Genomic DNA, 24,377 nt, shown 5'->3' on the forward strand with positions numbered 1-24,377 from the left:
GCAACACACAGTGAAGTTTTCCATTCATAAATTTTCATTGTAGACACACAAAAAGTTAACAAGTTAATCTGTGATAGAAAAAACGCAGCCAGTTACAGTAATTCACACAGAACTCATCTGAAAAGAGGGAAAAAGAAACCTAACGTTCATTGCCTATATAAACTATTGGATCATCTCTCAACATAGACAAGTATAAAATTAAAAATACTGTTGTGAAACTGAAGAAATACTGTATTATCCAGGGGTTGAAACCTAGTTTTACCTGTATTAGTCTAAAGCAGTTGATCTTCTCTCTGTAGAATCAATGAGCTGAGGGACATTACTACAGTATAGGTAGAGCATCTGCTCATACAAGCGCTTAAGCAAGACAGTGATTATAGAAAAGTTGCAGAATGCTCATAAACTGTGATATCACTCAGACGTTTTCCCTGGCATAGACAGGTGGTTTACCATCACCTCTCAGTTCATCTCACAGCTGATTAGAAAAACAAGGCTGAAACATGGAAGATTACTCGTATTTGAAGCTTTGACACTTCAAACGTTTCAAGATGGCTCTAAAATACTTATTTTTCATAATGACAGAAAACATATAATTATTTTAGAAAGAATCAACCACAACATAACTTCGTGATAAATAACAGTTCTGCCTCTAATACATATATACATACTGCTTGTAAACAAAAAATGCCCACAGGTCATGGAGTCTCCATGATTTTTATACAAGGCGCTATAGATTTTTTGTTATTGAAAACAGTCCTAGTGAAAGTTTGGTTTATAACCTCCTATTGCTACAGAAACAGTAAGAATATTTATATTTACAAAGAAACAAAGACCATGGAGACCCCATAGCGTTATTTGCTAAAGATTTTAAGTTAGTGGGGTTTTCAAAATACACCTTGTCAGCACGTTCAGATTTAATTAACAGTACAGGTTGAACACCAGCAGTACGATACTCTAGTGCTTTGGTATTTCAACCCCTGAATATACAAAGACATTACTACAGCCTACTTCACAGTTTAATGCAAGTAAAGTGCAAGCCATAGTACAAGGGTGTCATACATTTTCATACATGTAAGCATTATCTAAAAAAGGCTCTCTATACAAGTTGTATTAGCTACTTTAGTAAACTAGACAGAAGTCACCTATGGCCCAGCAATTAATGGTCTTACAAGGATATTTTTCTTTCTAATACAGTATGTGTCAAATGTAAAAAGTTTATTAATACTAGTGCATTTCTCTTCTATCCTAACCTGTTTTCTTTTCAGATTTTTAAGCCGAAATCCTTGTTTCTCAGTAAAACAGAAGTCTTAACTGGTAACAGGGTCTTACTGGTATTTTGGCCGGTGAACAAGATTTGTTAAGACATATTTGTTCCGTGGTTGCTAGTGAAAAAAAATGTAATAGAGTTAAAATGTATAATGTGGCATCCTTATTCAATCTGCAGCATTCAGACAGGTGCATTTACAGTTAGTAAAAAGATCGGTATTGATACCCTCACCCACGCCTGAGAATGAACAATATTCTAGAAATGCGAGGACAGGAGCTAGAGGGCCTGGCTGGTCAAACAACAGTTTGTTGATGTATTTTATCATTTTTACAACATTGCTTTCTTTCAAATACTGCTCATACAGTGGCATTAATGCATACAGCAAAGACCCTAATTGTCACTTTTAACACTTGTGTCTGAAAAAGATAAACTGTCTGGCCTGCATTAAGAATGAACGTGGTTCTTTTCCTGAAGATAACGGCAGGCAGTATCTGTCTGAATTTTTTAAATACTTCTATTAAGAATAGGTCCCAGTAGTATATCAGCTATCTCAAAAACTGATAAAAGCTTAAACAATATTATTTGTAATTCTCCTTCTGAACGTGGAAGTGTGGTATAACCCGTAAAATATAGAAACTAAGCTTTAAAAAAATGCTTCTTCCTCTATTAGTTATATCAAGAATAGAGAGTCGCTTGCCTGCACGTTAGTGAATAGAACCGATCAGAAGTACAACATTATGCTTATATGTAATGGGAGTAAAGAAAATAATTTTTAAAATCAACGAAGAAAATACGACTTACTAGTTTTTGTTTAAATAACAATGTATTTTCCGTTCATCAATTGATATGGCTCAGGTTTGATTTTCAGATGCACGCCCAGTTAACACCCATTGAGAGCCTCAGCCACACAGGGTGAATTCGTCTGGGATAAGAGGAGACAGGGAACCTATCCCCACAGTAGCTTGCCTGACAAAGCTACCCTGAACCTTAGCTTTAATAAGGGAAACATTCTAGAAGAAAAAGAACTTTTTGTTCCTTGACATAAATTAATTAGCTAATATTGCTTCTTCAGTCTTTCCTGTTATTACCTATTTTTTGTACTAGTGGTAAATAACCATCATTTGGCAACAGGGAAGATGGCGTATTGTCTCTAACGAGATTTTAAGCTCAGTGGTCTAAGGCATGTGGTATGTGGAAAATCGACAAACCTACACTCCAAGCAAAATGGCATTGCTATAATCTGCACACTTCTGTCTTCCCTGGAAATGCCCCATTTCCCTATTGTGAAAACTAAGGAAAAATAAAAAATCCTTTATGATGGTTAGCACTTATTTCTGTAACATTACACTGCAGGAACTTGGGTGTGCTACAAATAGTATTTTCAGGGCTGAGACTCAGAAATACAGACCGACCCATGCTCTCTTTCTTCAGGAATCTCTCCAGGACTGGGTCCAGAGACAGTAGTCAGGATCTCTGTAGAGATACAAGATTTGCTTATACGAACAGATTCAGTGTTTAAACCATAAATAAAATTGTATGGTAGGCATCCTTTGTATTACAGTTTTGGGAGTAGCTGACAGGCATTGCAGATGGGGCTTAAGTTTTGTTGATCAGTTGTGGTGCATCTTGCCTTAGCCAAGGGCTGTTTTAAACAACCCACCTTTGAAGCACTTTGGCCCCAAATATATGAAGAGTTTGTCCAAACTGTTGGTGAAACATCAAGAAATAGCTCTGCCTGGCCGAGCTGTCCCACCTGAAGGGACCAACAGCCAAGGTTTACCAGGATGTAAACAGCCCCCAGATACACATCACCTTGGTCATAAGTACCACTAGTTTTTCTGTGGAGAAGAATGTTTTTATAACTTTGGAAGACAAGTAAGACTACATGATGAAAGAATGTGGTGAATAAGGTATGTGATGGGCTTAGGTCTGCTTTGTATTACTTGAGACAAAGATAAGAGACACAAGAATTTTCTTTGTTCTCCTCAGATTTGTGTTAAGTTAAACAATTTCTATCGTATTCTTCATTTTTCTTCCAGAAGTCTTATTACTATTCTAAAGGTCAGCAGTAGAATTCTACAAATTCTGATGAGGCTGAGCACTTCCCAATGCCTCTTTAAAGTAACCCCTTCAAAGGTACCTTTACTGTCCTTCACAAAACCTCAGAGATCAGAGTGAGTATTTTGGCCTGGAAAGCTATAAGTGCTGAAGATAGTAAGAATAACGTTAAGTGGCCACGTACATCTAGCAATTCTCTGCAACACTCATTTCTTTTTCCTTGGAAAAAGCAAGTGGCGCACCACATTTCTAGCTGAAAAGAGAGCAGTCCAGATCTGAATATTGACTGACTTATATTCAGAATTCCCTTCTTGGACAAGATGGAAAATCTCATCCTCCAAAATCTTTTAGTAGCAATTGATCAGTCTTTCCTTATGGTGCTAAAGCAGTGTGAGAAGTGTTCACGGTGTGTTTGGGAAAGTAGAACTGTATCAGAAGCTGATGGAAGAGCAGGGTGGTTTTTGCCAATGAGGCGAAGCAACCTCCAGTGTTACGGAGGGTAAAGACGCCCTGTACAATCCAACGTAGGGGGATTACTGTGAGGGCAAATGTAATCCTACCTGTCCTCTCACAGAGTGTGGGCCCAGTATTTCTACATCATTTGTATTAAAGAATGTGGACATATAGACTGATGAGAACCTCCTCCTCCTCCTCTGATTACTTCTTGTTCATATTAATTAGAGTAAGCTCAGGAAAGTTTTCACTTAATGAAACCAAGAAAAAGGTCTCAGTTTTCTCAGGGAGTGCTGCTGAGATAGCTACTAAGATAGCTTTCAAAGATCCAAGAATTCAGTGAATAGTATTAAAAAAGGAGGGGAATCAGTAGCTTAGGGGGAGCATTAAATCAGTTACAATAAAAAATAGTAACAAAAAGACTAAGCTTGTGGAGTCAAAGAGAAGGTCTGCTGACTGAGGGACATTTTGCCTGCAGGAATCCTGAATGCAGACACTAACTTTAATAAGATCCGGATAAATAAAAAACATCCAAACAATCTCTTTGTGTTGTTGTGTATGTTAAGAAGCAAGTTGAAGCAAGTTTTATCTAAGCATTCAGGCAGGAAATCTAGTAAGTCAATAAGTGTGTTGTACTGGTGTTGTATATTTCCCTTGATGAACTCAACGGCAAAGAAGGTTTTTTTTTTCCCCTCATTTAAAAGTGTGATCAAAACTACCATAATAATTTTGGCTGCATTGTACAGTGTGTTTAGAGTACCTTTCGGTCCAGGAGAATTTGATATATTTTAATATGTAAGCAGGATTTGGTGCGTGGATTTTTAAATATGATCTCTGTATTGCACTTTGCCTTCCAGTTACTTCAAAGACTGTGAAATTCCAAATAATTGTGCTATGGTGACTTTGTACATTACTTTCTATAGTATAGCTAGCTTAGTACCTAGATCCAGAAGGAAGAAACTAGTGGTGGGGAGGGAAAGGCTGTGGCATGGAGCTGAGTACACATGCAAGAAGTATGACAAAATTTCTTGTGAAATTACTTTCAAATGCCGGCTGACATTTGTGCAAGAATAAGTCTTTGTATTGCTTAATTTAACAATTAGATTTTGCTTGCTCTAAGGCATAAACACAAATCTTTCAAACTTTTCTCCCAGTTAATCTTAACCCCATTATAGGAAATTTCTCCAGTGTGTCTCAGTTCACCTTATGAATCTCTTGGATAAATTATCTTGACTATTCAGTGCAAATCATATTTGATGAGAACTGCTCTCCAAGAGCAGAATACAGACTCGTGACTCCAAGAATTTCAGAATAGATGAAAGATTTTAGAGAGAAGCTGAGCAAAAGTATGATCTCTCCACTTTTTATCTCATCTACTCATATTTCAGAAATAATTTTTTTAACTTTCAGAAATGAAAATTGAGATTGTCTATTTTCCTTACTATTTGTATTATTTTTGAGAAGTATATCTTCCTAATGATGTTTGTCATTTTCAGCTGTATCTATAAGTAGCATTTTAGAAGAGAAATAGCTTGTTTCATTGTTTACTAGGGACTTTACTGAATATGCTCAGTGGACAATTGTAATTTCTGTCTTGAGTTACAATACAGCAGCATTTGAAATCCTTTTTGAAAGCTATCTTGAAATCATATAGATGTTTTTATTATGAAAGCACGAACCATCTTTTGGGTTCGAAACAAAAGGCATGTTTAAATTTCTTTATGAATATAGAAAGTTCAGTCCATTTAACTAATTCTGTGACCGTCTATTACTGCTTGCACATACAGCATGAATTGGTTTCTAAATAGCTTCTATAATTTCCCCCATTGCTTGCTTCACTGCATAATATTTCTCCCACATTATATGAAGGATAGTATTAAAAATAGTGAAATATATAACTTTTAGAGATCTGATATGAAAAGCTAGACAAATTCTCTCTATTTATGCTTCTGCTATTCAGTTGTCAAGTAACCACAATGTTCACATAGTAAATACATTTCAATTTAGTTCTATGTTTTGCATGAATACCGCAACTCCAATATTGGTGAAACCTGTGGTGGCAAAGTGTCGTTCTATATTTCCCGTATCTTTTTTATTACCTCAGTGCTTAGACAGAGGGTGAAGGGCATGTTTAATATTCAAGCAAAACATATACGACGTGATCCTGCTCCTCTGAAGTCACTGGAGTTTTGCTATTTACTTCAGTGGAAATCTGATTAAGCTCCGATGTGTGCATTTAAGGAGTCATTGACTTCAGTGATTCTTAAGCAGAGAGTTGATTACTTTGCTGAAGCAGGCCAAATATGCCTTCATGTTGTATGTTCTATCCAAATGTTGTTGTGCATTTGTTGCAATGATGCTGTGACTCAATTGCCTGTGTGATGCAAAGAACTCAAAACAGCTGTCAGTAATACTTCTCTACTAATAACATCTTATGTTGTTATAGACGATTATTTGTTGAATCATTGCCTCTACTGTGGTTCAAATAAATGCCAGTGCGAATGAGAGTAAAAACCAAATCTGAATTGTATTTCTTCAGCTGCTATATTGGGTTTACATGGCAAGGTTTTGGTAGCAGGGAGGCTGCTCCCATGTTGGACACGACCAGTTCCAGCTGGCTCCAAAACAGACCCACTGCTGGTCAAAGCTGAGCCGATCAGGGAGGCTGGTGGCACCACTGTGATAACTTATTTAAGAAAGGGTAAAAACGCTGCACAGCAGCTGTGAGAGAGGAGTGAGAAAAATGTGAGAAACGACTTCGTATACATCAACGTCAGCAAAGAAGGAAGGGGAGAAGGTGCTCCAGGTGCCAGAGCAGAGATTCCCCTGCAGCCTGTAGAGAAGACCATGGTGAAGCAGGTTTTCTTCCTGCAGGCCATGGAGGACCATGCCTGAGCAGATATCCATATTGCAGCCTGTGGAGGACCCCATGCCTCAGCAGGTGGTGATTCCTGAAGGAAACTGCAGCACATGGAGAGCCCACACAGGAGCAGGCTCCTGGCAGAACCTGCAGCCCATGGAAAGGAGCCCACGCAGGAGAAGGTTTTCTAGCAGAAAATGCAGCCCATGAGGGACCCATGGTGGAGCAGTCTGTTCCTGAAGGACTGTACCCCATGGAAAAGACCCACGCTGGAGCAGTTCTTGAAGAACTGCAGCCCATGGGAGAGACCCCACGCTGGAGCAGGCAAATAGTGTGAGGAAGGAACAGCAGAGATGAAGTATTATGATCTGACTGCAATCCCCGTTCCCCATCTCCCTGAGCCACTGAGGGGAGAGGGAGGTAGAAAAGCTGGGAACAAAGGAATGAAATTGAGCCTGGGAAGAAGGGGGGAGGTGGATGAAAGGTGTTTTTAGTTTTGTCTTTGTTTCTCACTATGCAACTGCATTTTCAATTGGCAATAGATGAAATTAGTTTTTCCCAAGTCAAGTCTGTTTTGCCCATGACGATCATTGGTAGGTGTTCCCCCTGTCTTCATCTCAACCCACAAGCTTTTCCACCATATTTTCTCCCCCTGTCCTGTTGAGGAGGGGGAGTGAGTGCATCTTGGTGGGCACCTGGTGGCCGGCCAAGGTCAGCCCCCCACAGCTGCTTTGTGGAGACTGAACTAAACAAACGGGATACCTTCACCCAGCTCTGGCTTTGTGAATAATTAAATCTCTTCCTGGGTACTAGGACCTCATTGAGATAACATTTTTTCCTATATTATGTTGAACTGTATGAATTTTACAGTTCTTGATGTATGAAAGACGACTAGGTTTATCTTGTGAAAAAATTATCAGTGAATATCTGTGTTTAAGTGCAATGACGTCAACTGTATTCACATACACTTTGTTCTGCTTTCTAGAGATATTCTAGCAAGCATAGTCAGAGAAAATTGTGAAGGGGTGTTTGAAATTTATATTCAGTAGCATTCAGAGCAATCTCCCCCCCCCCCAAGAATACAAGTATTTTCTCCAAAATCTGATTCTTAGAAATCATTCTCATCCAGGCAAGGAAGTGAAATACACTATGTGACTTGTGTGTCTTCCCAAACCAATCAACACAGACTGGTTTTCAAATGATGTATTGAATAACTTCAACCACTTGCTAAGGTACAACTAACAGTTAAAAATTATTGCCAGACATTATATAATTTTGAATAATTTACTCAGCTCTAGATGTCAGCCTATTACGGAATTTAATTGATTAGTTCAGGATTTTTTTAAACTTAATTCTCATCCTTGAAGCATCAGAGCTTTTTTGAATTTTGTGACTCACAGTCATGTGTCACTTAAATTCACAGTGAAGAAACTATGAAAGCCTGCAGTAGGTACCATATTCAGCGCAGATGTTTTTCTTTCACCATGAAATACCTCAAATTATATTAAAATCAGTTTAAGTTGCAGCATTAGTGAACAACCAATGTTGTTCTACTTGTATCTTAACCTCTGTGCCATACCTGCTTGCTTATGTTCGTTCATTTTAAAGGCAGGCACAGTATGTAACAAACACAGTATCTAAATGGCATGTACAGTATGCCCATAGGGCCAGATTGGGATCTATTTGCTAGATGTACAGTGTACATTTTAAGGCACACTATAGGGATTGAGTTTACATTTTGATAACTCTGTCCTTTTATTTGGAAAGATGGTCACTACCTGGAAATGTTGCAAAAATAAACGTTCATCTCTAAGAGTGGCCAATGTCTTTATGTTTTCATTTTATATTTTTCTCAAGAAAAAATGTGTGAAAATGTGAACTTTAGGGCATTTTGAAAGTAAACGTCAACTACCGTGTTACATTTTATATACATAGATATGTCTTTATATATATCTAAATATATAAAATGATTGTAGGAGCTCATACTATAAGCTTAGTTTTAGTACAGTACTTTAAATATACTGGTATTTATTTTCAGTTACACTTCTGCACTGCTTCTTTCTAATGCAGAGCTTGATACGGACATCGGTTGATAATAGCAAACAAAAAAAAAAATTCATAAAGAATATTATTGTCTTATCATGCAATGTAGTAGGCATCCTGTGGCACTATTCTCTTATCCAACTTATTTACAGTTCTGCTGAGTACATTTTCAATAAACATTACAGTGTTTGTCTTACTCCATTTTTCATGGCACCCAGCAATTATTCAGGATATGAGTCCTGTCACACGTGAGTTTCAATGAACGAATGTGTATGTGTCAGCATTGGTGCTGAGGTTGCAAGTTCAGAGGCTCCATTTTGAGATTTCACAGCAGCACTGTACTCACAAATGTCCAGGAAAAACTCATAGTTCTTTAGTTTCCAATCTTTAAACTTCTTTGATGTTAAGTTGGGATCATCCAGAAGGCTGTTGATAACTGTGAGGTCCCCTTCCTTCGCCTATCAAATTCCAGAAAGACACAGTACATGTCAAAATGAAATTTATGCCACATTTTTTATTTCGGCACTTTATTTCTTCTTTCATTTTAATGCAAAGTGCTGGGGAAACTACTCTGGACACTTGAATCTTTTACCTCTATACAGGATCTATTACAGCTTAAACTGTTTGACAACACTTTCTACAATATGCCTATAAAGGGTGCCAAATAATTTTTTTTTCCTTAAGCTGGAATGTGTTTGTTTTCACGTATTTTTAGTTTCTTTGGAACTTAATTCTAAAGCTACAAAGAAAGCCTCCTTCCTCCATGGAAAACATGAAGAGATTATACTTTTACTAGTTTATATTGCTCATACACAAAATTAATGATAAAGCCTTACTTTTAAAGTGCTCTTGAGAACTCTGATGTGGTGAAGCTTTTCATTGATAACTGGATCATTACATCGCTTTACAAAAGACCTGCGGAACTCCTGCTTGGTGGAAGGACGCTGCTCTCCAAAAGCTGACAAACTAGCTTGTTCCAGAGATTTGTATAGCTCTTGCAGACCATCTGTATTTTCTCCAATTTCTTTTATGTTTTCTGAAAGAAAATAGATAACGAAACCTAACAACAAATCTAATCATTCTGATGAAGTCTCTAAAACCAGCAAGCAATACTGCAAATTCATGTATAAAGTAACCCTATAACACAGTCTTCCAATTTTTGTTTTGATAAAACAAGAACATTTTGATATTCTTAGCACTACATCCAAGCATTTTAAGTAGTGCAAACTCCTGTGTAGTGACTGATGAATTTGCCAACATATAACAGTTCAACCACAAAAACCTTGCTGAGAATAATGGCAATATTGCTCTGGCATTCAATGGCAGTAAAGAGGATCAGAGTATCTCCAAAAGCTTACCTTCTGCACAGAAACTGTTATGCCTTCTAATAGGAACTTTATCTTCTAGCTTGTCATCTGTTCCTTCTATGGATTTTACACGTCCTTTACCCCTGACATCTCTGTTTCGGGGAAGGCTTTGACTACGTTGCTTCTGTGGCCTGCTATGAGAGCTATGTCCCCTTTGACATTCCACCAAAGGGAAAGGCCCATCCTGCTCATAATTATGACGTCTTTGTACTGGTAGCGTCGCTTGTTTTCGTTTGTCCGGTGACATTCCAGGATGGCCACTCATGTACTCTGCATCAGGAGGAACAGTCTGAAGAAAATGGAGCCCTGAACTGGTTAACGGAGTCTCTATCAGATCCTGCCACGAGCGTCTTTCTCGGTAGGGAGGTCTGCATCCTGATGAGTGTGTGCTTCCTGCTACATCTTGTCGAGAATCCTCGGCAGAAGAATGAGAGTATGTTGATTCACTTGAAAAGTGTCGACCGTGTTTGGCTTCAGGGAATGGACTTGAAGAATTCACCTAAGAAGATACAAAAGCATCTGACTATAAGACAACGTTTTGAACAGATCCAAGAAAATGACTACAGCGTAGAACATTATGAGATATATACTAGTAAAATGGACTGATGTGTGTGTTTTGATATGTCATAATATGAACCTCTGTAAACAGAACATAACTAGCAGTGAGATCTTTTATGCAAGTGCTACGTTTTAACCACTCCCTATTCGTTTTGCACATTCTCTGCCCATGAGCAACTCCTGCTGGAAAGAACAGTATAATACTGGTACAGGTTTCCTGAAGACCTGTCCAATTTACACTCAGTCCAGCAGTGTGCTGTGAAGACATGAAAGCCCCCAAAAGAAACCATAACTGGATTTCCTTTCTTTTTAGGAGATAAGTATCCAGCCAAACAGAAAAATAAAACGCCTCAGCACTGAGGAAGATTTTTGAATTTTGCTGAACTTCTCAAATTATTTTAATTAATTCTGCTGGGTCTGTGTATAATTTTAATTAAAAACAAAGAGAAAGGCAAAAAAGTGGAAAAACAGAAAGGGAGGGGCTTAACCTGTATCCCAGTTGATAAAACAGCATCGCATGGGTGAAAATCAGTCTGAACTTCACCCATGTGATGCTGTTGTCTCAGTCACTCTTTCTTTGGTTCTGGCTGTGTAAGGATCGTGTCATTCACGCTGAAGAAAAATCTGAAAGAAAAATAGAGAACAGTCCTATCTGCGCTTAGAAACATATAATAATTATCACAGCCTGTCTATGTTCCGTACGATAGAAATGTTCTTATTTGCTACTAGAGCCTGTTTGTATACAAAATAGTTTTTTTTCCCCTCAGTTATCAAAATCTGTCTATACACAATATATTAGAAGTATTTTTATCAGCTACTTAACATCTTATGACACTAACAGAAAATACTGTCGCTACTATGGTATTGTACGCAATGCTTCATATTGTAAACAACCCCTTGACTCTAAAGATATGTTCTTAAAAAAAGTGTTCGTACTAAAACATGATTACTGCATGAATGTGATCTGATCTTAATCTCTAGCATCCAGTATCCAATATTTGTACTTGAAAAAACAGTCTCAGTTAATACAGACTATCCAATCCACCCCATTCTTTTCATATTCTGCAGTAAAGTCAACATTTGAATATTCCGTTCATGTTATTAGGTATAATCTCCCAAATCCTACAGAAAATGTCATATTTACAGTCTGGTGACATATCTGTATAAGGAGACATTTACCTCTCCTTCCTTTATAATTGACTTGTTATGGAAACATTCAGGTCTTAGCTCATGAGGAACAGCAGTAATTTCATTCTTACAATGAGATCCGTCTTTGTTCTGCCTTTGCGGTAATTAAATATTCCAAAACAAGGAAAGTGAAAATATCAAGGCACACAGATATTTTTCGTTGACCTACTGTCAAATGCAATATTTGTAACTCACTGAGGGTGTTCGATGATAGGTGTCACACAGTGTTGAAGAGCCTTCCTGCTTCAGGGTTAAAGAGCCGTCGATGTCATCCTGGTCGCTTTCACTCCAGTAATCTGCTAACAAAGCATTCCGGGTTTCACTCATGTGCTTTTCCACAGGAAAGCGGGTCCCACATTTTGAAAATATCATTAGCATGCAAAGGTGAACATTCACAGTCACCTAGGTGGCTTGGCAGTCACTAAGGAACAGTGACAATGTCTGGCACCTAAGATACACAGATATGTAGAAGAACCCTCAAATGGTTTTGGATAGCGTTTACAGAAAGCAGGCTAGGCACCTAACTCCCACTGTATATAAAAAACAACTTCTGGTCACAGACTTTCAAAGAGAAGCATCATTCTAGATGCCAAAGTAGAGCTGAGCCTCAATAATTAATTTAATTATGTTAGCATAACAGGTTCCACCATGGGTGATGGTGAAAAAGGCAAGGCTGGCACCTGAGCTCAGGAGATGCGAAAATGGTTCTAAAGCACATGTTGACCTGTGTTTGTGATGTCTTCACTTGCTCTAGGGTGATGAACATAGCCGATGGCTGTGATCTGGGAGATCACACCTCACCCTGAACCTTGCATTCTCTTTATCACTTGTTTTAACTATTTCTTAAAATTATTACTCAGGATTTTATTTTCTTTGGTGGTGGCACCAATAAATACAGTTCTTCAAGGATATGGATTCTTATGACAATTGATATTTTAAAAGATATGGCACATATGTCAAAAAGTCAGTTATGACATCTCCAACTTTGTTCAAATAATGAACAGATATGTACTCTCTGCTCTCGTCTCCTGATTATAATGTCTGAAACATTACCTTCATCTGGATGAATATCCTTGTCATCAGGTGTGTAACCAATTGCTGCGAGACCCAAGCGATTCATCCATCTAATAGAACAATAAAAAATGAGGAAGAGACACTTAAAAGGAACATCTAGTGTAAATGTGAGGGCATACAGATTTTTAACACTTGGAAAAGTCAGAGGCAATGCTTAGTCCAAAAATTGAACACTGTTCAGGCTGTTAAAAGCATGATTTAGATGTGTTCAGTGGTTAATAATTTTAAGTGAAGGATGTTCCAGTTCATGTGCAATGCAGATGTACTTCTGGACTTCTGTTCACACCTGCTGGAGGATGTTTGCCTATGGAGTATCAGACTCATTGCATTTTATTCTGCTGCCTAGAAAATTGAAGAATCATGACATCAGTCTTCCTTATGTCATCAAGAAACTGTGAAGCATACATACTAATATGCTAACTTTAGCAATGACTAAACAAAATTTTTAGAATAGTCTGTGTAGAAGAGAAAACGTCCAGCTCTGTCTCCACCTTAAGCAGAATCAAATTCTCTCGAAGCTGCATCTGCAAACTATTTGTGTGGAATGATTTCCAGAGACATTGGGTAAAGGAGCATATGGCATTTATTCTGACTGCTACTTCTATTAATTTCAAGAACTTGCCTGAATTGCCAAAATACTATAAAATAAAACAGAATTATGATGATAATTGTATGAAAACCTGTATTAGGAAATAAGTGGTATTAAAATGGTATACTCAAAAAGCTAAAACAGACTATGACAGTATTCCACTGGTTATTTGCTAGTCTAGATTCATGATACTGGTGATATAAATGTTTAGGCTTGTTGAGCTGCGATATCAACATTATTTTCCTTTGATTTTTTTAATACAGAATCTTAGGTTTCTAAAACAAGACTTGGTAAATTGAAAGTACTTTAGTATTTGCATTTTACATTGGATGTTCTGTTTTCTTTCTTTGTCCCAAAATTAATTAGCTTGATCAAAAATAAGATTCTTTGTTTCATTAGGAATATATTATAGTTTATTTTGGGGAAAATACCTTTAGAGTTTTCTTTCTATAAGATTACTGGATGTTTATACAATATATAATTGAAAGACAGAAAAAAAGGAAATTAACACATAGAGAGGAAAGTCACTTCTTAATGTTCAGCAAATGGAAAATCAAGAATCAGCTTATCATCATCAACAAGGAAATATAACCAAAGAAAAAAGTCCTATTAATGTAATCTGTAATGATTGGGATGCATTCTTAAATATTGCCTTTCTCGGTGACTAAATTATTTACTATGTCATTAATTTCCTAGTATATTGCATGCAAGTGTTTTCTAGAAGCAGCTCTTTTTTCATTTTTAATGTTGCAACATACAATTTGTTAACAATTATGTTCTTGGTTAATGAATCATCTTATGACAAAAACCTCTTTCAAAGACTTCAAGACAGGCATTAGTAAACAATACATACTATAGCATAGGGGCGAGTTTTTTGCAGATTAAAACAAGAAAACTATTCAGTGTAATTCTTTCCCACTTGCACTAGAGCAGAAAAAAGCTTCTAAGGACATCTGTGAATGTATTACTGGTCTAATAGCATAGTGTATGGAAGATGGTATACACAGCGACGAGGCAGAAAATGAAGGAAGAGTGAACTCTCCACTAAAAATAGCACAGTTCAGCATGTATTGATCTCCTGGTCTAGGCAACGCTCTGCAGTTGCTCAGAGCAATGATCTTAATCTGTAATATTGGTTATAACACTGACTCATTGTGTGGCTTCAGCAAATCGTTCTACATATCTTATGACTTTCATAAGTATCCAAAGGGGACAACAACATTTACTTCTTACTCACAGGGAATTGCTATAGGGTTTAATTTACTTGCAAAACTATGAAAATATAAAGAATTGTACAATAATATTGCTTTGCCTTTCAGTATTAAAACAGAAGTGAGCAAATTGGAAATAAAAATGGAAATGATGATTAGTTTTCACAAATATCAACTGCAGGGTTAGGACTACTTACAGAGACATTGTTTGTATCAGCATGTCAATAACTCATCTTTACCATGAAGGAAGTAAATTTCAAATGGATTAACAGGTTTACAGAAAAGCTTTTCTACAGTGCTCACCAGCATAATTTCATTCAACAAACGGCATGCTGATCACTTGACATTTGCTTCTCTTGAAAGGCATATTCTTTATTGCAGTAATTGAAATGACATCATACCCTTGCTCATTATTAAGCATTTGTATTCACTATTTTTTCAACAGTTGTTCCTGAATTTCTAAACTCATTAGCATTGGAGCAAAATAGTTTTAGTCATACTTTACCATATGCCTTTGGCAATTAAGCAGAATGCCTCAGCGACTTCAACTAAGGTTCTGCTTAAGCACCAATGATAAATTAGGACTCATTACCATTTTCAAAGTTAAAACAGACTGAGCTGTTTTGGTGGTCAGTGCATGGAGATTTATATTGTCTTAAATTTCTTGCCAAATTTATCTTGTTGCTCATTGTTAATTTGAGGGTTTCAAATCTTGGAAGCATATATAGATAACAGTCTAAGTGTTAGTATTAACCTTCAAGAGAACACAGATATTCTTAGCATACACAGAGCATCAGCTTTACTCATGGCCTCAATGTCCAAATCTGGAATTAGCAGAAGGTAATCTTCCTTCTCTAAGACTGCTCAGATTTTTCTCTTCCAAAGGGCAAGAAGATCCCCAGCTATAGTTACAAGTACTTTCTTACCTCATTTACCACAATTTAGAGTTAGCTCTTTGTCAAGACAACAAAAAGGGTTATCTGATGACATTCAGTGGCTTATAATGATAAAATCTCTTCTGATAAAAGAAAAAGAATCTCAATTTTATGTTTTGTGTTTTTTAAAAAAAAGCATGGGTGAATGTTTTTGAGGTTAATCAGGAGTTATAGAAGTGCTGAGATTACAGATCCTTTTCTTACAGTTAACATTTTTTTTTCAAGGAAATGCAAACTCAGTTCAAAAGGAATGCTGTGTAAACTTGATGAATTTGCTTGATGAGCAAACCACTTTCATTTTTAAGAAAACAGGCAGTCAAGGTTATAAAAAGTTCTCTGTGGAAAGCTTGGAAACTCAGCCATTTGGTTCTGAACTCTCCATTGAATGCCTTGTAGGCAAATGTCAGGTTTCAGGAAGGCAACGGGAGTATGTGTCAGAATTGGACTCTCTAAGGGATAGATGACTGCATGTTTAATTGAAGGTCATGCAATGCAAGACTATATGCTATACCTGACAAGCCACTATAGTGAAAAAAAACCAGGACATCGTTTGTCTAATTTGGTTTATATAGCTGTACCCCTAATAGCTCTTTGAATTTCATGTGATCACAAAAAGACACGAGATATTCTGGCAGGTACACGTATAGCAATCTTACATGTACATCTCTATGTATCTTAGACCCCCGAGGCAGAAAGTTGGACTCCTCTTCCCCCCCAAACCCCTACCTTTTTTCTTTGATAATTTCAACAACTCTTTTCTTTTGATAATTAAACAACTTAAACAGCACGTTTCACTAAGTTTGCGTCTAGGCCACTCAAGGAGCCATAGGGTTTGCGTTCTAAATAGAAATTAGCTGTGATAACATGGAGCCGTACTAAATATCCCAAGGATACTTTGCTACAACATTTTACCTTCAATATTGTACAACATCTCCATAAGATATAATATCTTACTGAGGTACATTGTAACAACTTACAAGGGACCGAGAAGCGTATTAATTATTTTTTATCACCTGTACCTTAGTGAACCAAATGCAGGGAAAGGTAAGCCTCAAGTAAGGTAATCTAAATACATAAGTAAGTTTTGTACTTTGTCTCAATGGTTTAAATTCTAAATAAATCAAACTGGCTTTAATTCCGTTGATTACAAACAGGCACTGTTGTCATTGCTTTGGGATAAAATAGAGCTGCATGGTAGGAAGTTAAGTTAAATTTACTGAGATAATTCTGGTTAGTACCAGGGGATTACAGCCCAGGGCCTCTTCTGAGAGTCTGATTCTACCCCCAGGCCTGGAAAGTGATGATTACAAAGACACCGAGGGCAGTGATGAACTGCATAGCTGTGACAATAATCAAAACTTGATACTGCAGAGTGAGTCATGCTTGAAATGCCCTGAATTGTCAGGATTCAGGAGCACATTCTCTTACTGATCATTTAATAAAAACACTGGAAAATGTTAAAGTGGACCAAGCAACCGGGGAAACAATTTTTATAGCTTCACTGTCCTAACACTATATTAAAAACAAGAATAAGCCATTACTCATTGTACAAACGCAGTAAGTTTCTGTTTACTGACTTATAATTTACTCCTGCCGAGTACGGTGATGAGCCAGTCCAAGGTGAGTGTGAGGTTCTGGGATTGACGGCAGCAATGGTTTTCACAGTGGCATCACACTTCACCCACTTGGCTATTCCTTTCTACAGTCCAGAGCAAAATAGCACGAGTAAAAAAACCAAAACAACTTGGACAATCTCCGTTGTAATAAATTTGAGAGAACTATTATGTTTAGTGTAGGAGAATAAAAACCAAAGGCAAGAGGCTAACCATTTTTTAAAAAAAGAGGTGCAAGGCTGTTATTTTTAGGGTTATGGTTAAAACCATTCCAGAAATCCATGGAGAAGAGGTCAGGAAGTAGCATGTTTCTGTGGTTCAAAGAAGTTTTATTTGCTAATATCCTCAATGCTAGATACACTTTTTGCATATACAAGATGGCTGGTATATAGAAGAAACTATTTAATTCAAGTGAAAAAGTAAATAAAGGATATATCCCGAAAAGGTGTCAATTCAAGAGTCTATCCACTTTCACTATTTCTTTCTGTTAAATGTTCCCTTAAAAATGAAACCAATGAAATACCAAGGCATTAAAGGACAGAATAAGTAAATAGTTATATATTTCCTATCTTTCTTGCATCTTTTCATCAATTAATACTTGCACTTGTATGTCATCTCAGGTTTGTATTATAAATGTTTCAGTGCAGGAATATATCTTTCTTCACTTTTGGGTTGCATCTACACTTGAGATTATCTGATTAAAAGGAAAAACCAGAACTAAAGTGGAAGTTAAATTTGACTTAATCAAGTTATCTTTAAGTCTATTAAAATAGAGATTCCCTTGAACCATTTATTTCATACATTGAATTTATTCAGTGCAATTTATATTTAATTGCTGATTAAAAACTTTGTGTTATATTTTTTCACATCAGTGGGATAATCGGATTCCAGAATTCACTGTAAAATTCTTTGCAATACAGAATTATATTTTCAAATTGCTTTTGTACTTGTTATGCTGGCTTCTTCCTGACCAGTCTTTCTTACTGGACACCTAAAAACTCAATACATTTCCCATTTTGGTTCCTAAGGTACATTATTTTCACTATTTCCTAAGGTTATACAGGCAATATATTCATTTAACAGAATAAAGGTTCCTGTACTAGGTATGGCTAAAATGATGCCTTGATTTTCCTCAACACAAAAGAAGGCCAAAAATGTAACTGATGTCACACAGTGAAATATAACACTGAGCAGAGTCATCTCAATGAGCCCATCTCTCCAAATATATCAACTCTCAGCAGCCTGTATTTCTACAATTTTATTTGTCACAGTTGCTGGAATTTGTTAAGTAAAATCATTCATGGGATAAACTGTAAGTACTCTGATTTGATAATTTGACATGACTCTGTTGATCTTGTTTCATGCATTGTCTTCTTAGATTTGTCAGGCTGGAAAAATATGAAAAAAGCCCCAGACAGCTTAAGAGTTGACAAGTGAACCATGGCAATTTATGCCCTCTTTGCATGCACATCTACGTCATGCACTTAATGGGAATTTTTTTTTTATTTTTTATTTTTTTTAACTTCACCCTGTCAACCAAATGCACAACTACTATGCCTTTGTAGTCAGAAGTCTGGTTTGGTGTTTAGGTTTTTTTTTTCCCCAGTGGATGACAGACAAAAAAGTTCACTGCTTCTGTAGCAAATAAATTACCCTTCTGGTAACAAATGAAATAGCATTTTACTGTATAAATATAGTTGTGTGTCACAGAGAATATGCACACAATAACTTTATGATAGACTATAATTTCAGATAAAACCAGTAACAAACCCTAAGGAAATCTACCAAAACAGTCACAAAAATTCACTCAACTGGAACTTCTCTTGCCAATTTTCAAACACGTTTACCAACACGTTTGTGGCAGCACTAACACCGCTTAGGCAAATCAAAAGGAATAGTCACTGTTATGTCAAGCTTGGAGTTTCAAGGAATCTATTAAGATGACAATAAGATATTTTCTTCATTAGTCAAACACGGCTACCGGATTTCACCCTACTGTACCCTTGTCCTATTGGATTTACCATATTACTCTGGATAATTCACCAAACTTTCTGGGCATCCACTTAAAGGCAAGTACTAGCTGCTGCATGCACCTACCGCTTCCTACACTGACTGTGACATTATATATGCTTCAGCATGTGCAACCACATAGTATTCTCCAGACAGGCTTTCTACCATTCTTATGAAAGTACAGGTAAGGGATGAAAAGCTGTAAAAGTGAATCCAAGGCAGGATTTCTTAGCATTTAATGCATGCTGTAATTTTACTCGGTTATTCAAGCTTTTACCCAGCTTTCACCCAATGATTGGCCCAAAATAAAGCTTTGGAGAAATGAAACATTCTTTATGAGCAAGAGAACTGAGTTTAGTGTGGCCTGAAAAGGTATGGGTGGGGGGTTTTGGGTTTCAGAGGGGATTTTTTAAGAGATGGGATGATTTACTGTGAAATTATGTATTCTACTTCCACATACTCCTAAAGAAATCAGATCAAATAGGCCAAGCAATACTGTTAAATGCCCAACTTATTTATGTATATTACTTATTTCTATTACTAAAAACTTCAGATTTTGCAGCGTTAACTTAGTATCTCCAGTATAACATCACCATATGTGACTGTAATGCACATTCATTCATCACGGAGAGGTACAGCACTGTAATCACAAAATCTGCTATGTTAAACGCAGTTGAACTGTTTGACTCCCAGAAGAACTATACCAATTGACAATGGTATTATTTACAGCAGAATTTGATTAAGTTAATTTTGTAATTTAAACTAGTACAGAAAGCCAATGCATATCCTGACTCCTGCGCATTAGGGATAAATTCACACCTGAATGCTAATTTGGATTGCTTGTTGGATAATTGTAATTGTGTATTGTAAACTCCTTTGAACTCCTTTAGTGTAATGCTATAAGCCAGTGGTTCTCAAGCTGTATTAAGGGGGAAATGGTAGTTCCCAAGTCTATGGCAAGTAGTCCATAAATCGTAGAAAGGAGGAGTTAGGTGGCTAGCCAAAAAAAGAAGATTTTGAAGACTTAACAGCTCTGTACTAGTACTTCCTGGTGTAGTATTTTCCCCAGACGGAGCACTGTAGCTCTACTATTGCACTGTTCACTCCCATATACATCATGGTTTCATCCAGTCTCTGGGGCCTGCAGCTAATTCTGATCAGAAAATTGTTTTACTTGTGCTGCAACTTATGAGCTTTTATGTGAGAACAATAAATTAGGGGACCGAAGTGGCCTTGGGCATGGACTATTTTTCCTGGATTTGAAACAAGTTTATAGGAACATAAAGGAAAAAGGGGAAAACCTGCTGTTTACGTTTACTTACAACACCATTGGGAAACTCCATTTCGGGGATTTCTATTTGAAAAATGCCTTTCATGTTCTGCAGAATTATCTCCTTGAGTTTCATTGGGTAAGGGACTGAGGAGTAAGAACTCTTTAATAACTTACTCGGCTCTATTTGTTAAAGAACTGTTAAATTAGGACAGACAGATCTGACACGATTACTCACCTGTTCACTTCTCCAGGAACTCTTGTTTAAGAGGGGCAATGTCTAATAGGGGCCCATGTCTGAAACTTTTAGTCACCAAGATCTTTTCTTAGGTGTTAGCTTATTTGTAAGTGAAGACTGAAAGTAAATTAAAACTGTAAAAGATGCGTTAATACTGGCCCACCATCTGAGTTGGCCAAAATATGTCAAGGAGACTAACATGCCCAAAATTTAAGGAAGATGGCTGAATGAATGTCGGTGACAAACGGGATGTTTTAGGGAAAGCCTTGAGTAACTTGCTTGGTAATATTCCGTACATAAAAATACAGAGGATATGCACCCTGAAATTTGCTTATAATCAATAGAAATTTAATTCAGAAGACTTCAGTTTTCAAACAGTTTCTTTTTAAGAGAAATATTGTGTTAGAATCTTTCAGGTCTTTACTTGGAAAATCTTGAGAGTGACCCCTACAAAATCAATCATCATTCTGTTTCAGTGGGTAGCAGATATTTGTTATATTTTTTGAATGAATGCAAAAGATTTATGGGAGTTATTAAAATTGCAAAGTTAACCCAGTTATTCAAATCAAATGTGATCAAATTATTCAGCCTAAAGTAGGAACTTTTTTAAATTTAATATTTGGAGTCCATGAGGAGATTGTAAATGCACTGTACTGCGTACTTCAGTCACTTGAAAGTTTTAAATAAAGTAGATATTGTAAAACAACTGAATATTAAATTCAGTGCTAATTTCCTTAGGAGTATTAAAGCCATAAACAGGTTATGCATGGCATGGTAATAGATGAAGCAACTTCTGGGAAATAAGGCCTTTAACAAGCTTGGAGTACCCTGTGACTGTGGCAAGCGAAAGATGAGTTCATCAATTTCATTATTAATTCATTTCTAAGAACACAACTATGCTCGTGTAAGACCTGACAAAACAGCATGAGCATTAATTTTGCAAACCGAAGCCTGTTTGCACCATGCAACACAGCAGGCAAAATTCAGCTTCAACAGAGTAACTCTATCTGCTACATACAAATCAATTACTACCCATTGGTATACAATTCTTTCAACAGCAATGCAGTATTAAAGGCAGATTAAAATATTCTGGAGTGGAAAAAAAATATTAAACAGTGAATCTGAATTAAGAAACTGTAAAAACAACTGTTAAAACAAAAGCTGGTGGTAAATGCAGTTGAAGAAAGGGTATACATTCCCCACACAGTGAATAAAGAAATGCTGTGTTCCTCTCCATATTAGAACTTGTTACTTTTCAGCGTAAAAGAGCTACGCTTCTGTCAACATAGAAAATCCAGTTAAATTTTGTGGTGGCAGGAGTGTGAGATACTGTGCAGAGTATTTGCCCTATTTCCTCAGATTACATGGTTAGCAATTTGCTGGGAAGAGAGAGGTTTGTGAAATTAGTATTTTAAGTGCATTTTTCATCTATGAATCTTGCTTACTCATTTCAAATTTCACACAGGGTATCTGGGAGAAGGAATTCCAGGAAGCATGTAAAGGCTGCAGGGGATGCCCAGGGATTTTACAGAGGTAGCATACTAATCCATCATTTGGGTTGGGGAGTGAATTACCATTACTCTACAGGAACAGCATTTCTGAAGGAAAAATACTGCAAAAAATACTTCAAGAGGAAGTTCACCCTTTGCCTTTTCTCAGGAAAAAGGCTCTTGTAAATTCCAAACTAACATGGCAGTATGATATGAAAATACATCCTGGCACCTTTCCAACTGTTGCTCTCCACGAGGGCTGTAAACTGTCATAAAGACAGCTTCGTTGGCTCCCCAGTGTGGGAAAATCAATGAATATTGTAAGAGCAGTTTACTGAATGTATGTCAAGACTTCCCGGTTTTCCTTGAGCCAGAACATTTTATAGTATAATAGAAAGATATGATCAATGGCACTTCAACAAATCATAGCTATCAAAGTAGCTAAAATCAAGGGAGAGACCATGCATAGTTAAAAATAGCAGAAGATCCTCACTTCAGTGTTGGAGCAAACAAATCTCAGTCACATTACATAGCTGAACAATGGAACATTAACAACATTGGAAAAACTATTTTTCAGCACATTTATATCCCAAAAATGACAGCTAGCCACAGCAAGATACTCCCGAGAACTGAACCTCATCATCATCAGTGGATGATGAACTAGCCTGAACTGTTTTAATACAGCCAGTCTTATACATCAATACAGTATTTCTTAAAGGGCCATGTAAGCCGCAAAATATAAATGTTCAATTTAAAAATAATTTTTAGACATTAGTATTCCAAAGAATAAAGTCCGGCTCTATCCTGAGGTAGTTGTGTCTTTCTAAGTCTGCGAACAGAAAGAACTAACTAAATCTCAAAGTTTCAGCAGTCTACACCAGGGAAGATTTAAGACTTCAGAGTATGGTAACATTGTCCCATGTGTCCTTGCTTTTTACCTCAGCTGGGAATAAACAGATTACCAAAGTAACAGGAGGAGGTAGAACATTTGACTCTGCCTTTGAGGATCAAAGGTACCTCCCCACCTTTATCTAACCTCCGCCTTCATCACTGGCTCACAAAATAGAAGCACAGAGTAATTTAGGTTAGAAGACATCTCAGGAGGTCATCTGTTCCCTCACCCCACCCACAGCACGGCCAACTTTAATGTTGGATCAGGTTGTTCAGGGCCTTGTCCAGTCAAGTTCTGAATGCCCTCCCAGCACATCCAAGGACACTTAAAAACACACAGCAATGCCAACAATTGAACTTTGCTAGCCTCTGTTCCTTCTTGGGACAGTGATGTGATGAATAAAAGTAAGTACTACTGGGTTTTTTGTTGGTTTTGGGTTTTTTTCGGGGGGGGGGGTGGGGGGGGTGGGGTGGGGTTTTTTGGTTTGGGCACGCTCCCCCCCAGTTCTGGCATGAAAAATTAATGCATCTCATTAGTTCATCCTATTCCTGTTAAAAAAAATACTTCAAATTGCTTTTCTCCGGTTTTAGGTCATGTCATGTTACTGTGAATTGTCAGTAGAGCTAACTTCAAAATATCTTATCCCATCACGTGGGTATACTCTGAAGTATGAGCTTTGGTATGTATGCATTGTTTTTATATACCAGAAACATTTATCCCACATTAATATTTCTAGCCTTGATCAACAAAAAATTAGCAGTGTGATAAACTTTATGCCCATTAACAAACAAAAATTCTGATGAATGTAGATGAGACCAACACAACTGACTTTCCTACCACACCTTTGCAGAAATGTGATATGTGGCATAACAGAAAATTTCAGCAAAGTGAGCCACACAATGTAATTTATGTACTAAAATTAATGGATGACTAAGTGGACGAAGTACTGAGAACACTATCAATCAGCATTACATCATGCTCCACAAGTATATTTCTATGCGAGATGAAATATTATTTTCAATTATTGGAGTACCATGATAAAGAATATACCATGATAAAGAGGAAACATGACTTACCTATTCATTTCTTCAAGGCAGTCTGTTGCAAAGTAGAAGCTCTTTATTTTGGGGTGGCATGCTTTGAAGGCACTATAAAATAAGCACAAAGAATAAAAAAATACCTTTTCTTTCAAACAGTTTGGCTACAAATACGCAAGACTAACCTGCTCTGTGATTCTTCAGCATGTTACAGGTTTCACAGG

At 37.0% G+C, this 24,377-nt stretch overlaps 1 protein-coding gene across 1 annotated transcript in view; it reads right to left on the reverse strand.

Moving 5' to 3' along the window:
* Positions 1 to 8,790: 8,790 nt before the first annotated feature.
* LOC143164716 (connector enhancer of kinase suppressor of ras 2-like) overlaps positions 8,791 to 24,377 on the reverse strand; it is a 213,896-nt gene continuing 198,309 nt past the window's right edge. The window contains exons 19-24 of the mRNA XM_076347640.1: positions 24,193 to 24,264; positions 12,848 to 12,918; positions 11,990 to 12,090; positions 10,040 to 10,547; positions 9,518 to 9,717; positions 8,791 to 9,139 (exon numbers count right to left, since the gene is read on the reverse strand). Of these exons, the coding sequence (XP_076203755.1) occupies positions 8,924 to 9,139; positions 9,518 to 9,717; positions 10,040 to 10,547; positions 11,990 to 12,090; positions 12,848 to 12,918; positions 24,193 to 24,264 (1,168 nt within the window). The 3' untranslated portion in view covers positions 8,791 to 8,923. The remainder of the gene's footprint in view (positions 9,140 to 9,517; positions 9,718 to 10,039; positions 10,548 to 11,989; positions 12,091 to 12,847; positions 12,919 to 24,192; positions 24,265 to 24,377) is intronic.

The sequence above is a fragment of the Aptenodytes patagonicus genome, chromosome 9 (assembly GCF_965638725.1).
Source record: "Aptenodytes patagonicus chromosome 9, bAptPat1.pri.cur, whole genome shotgun sequence".
NCBI classification, from domain to species: Eukaryota; Metazoa; Chordata; class Aves; order Sphenisciformes; family Spheniscidae; genus Aptenodytes; species Aptenodytes patagonicus.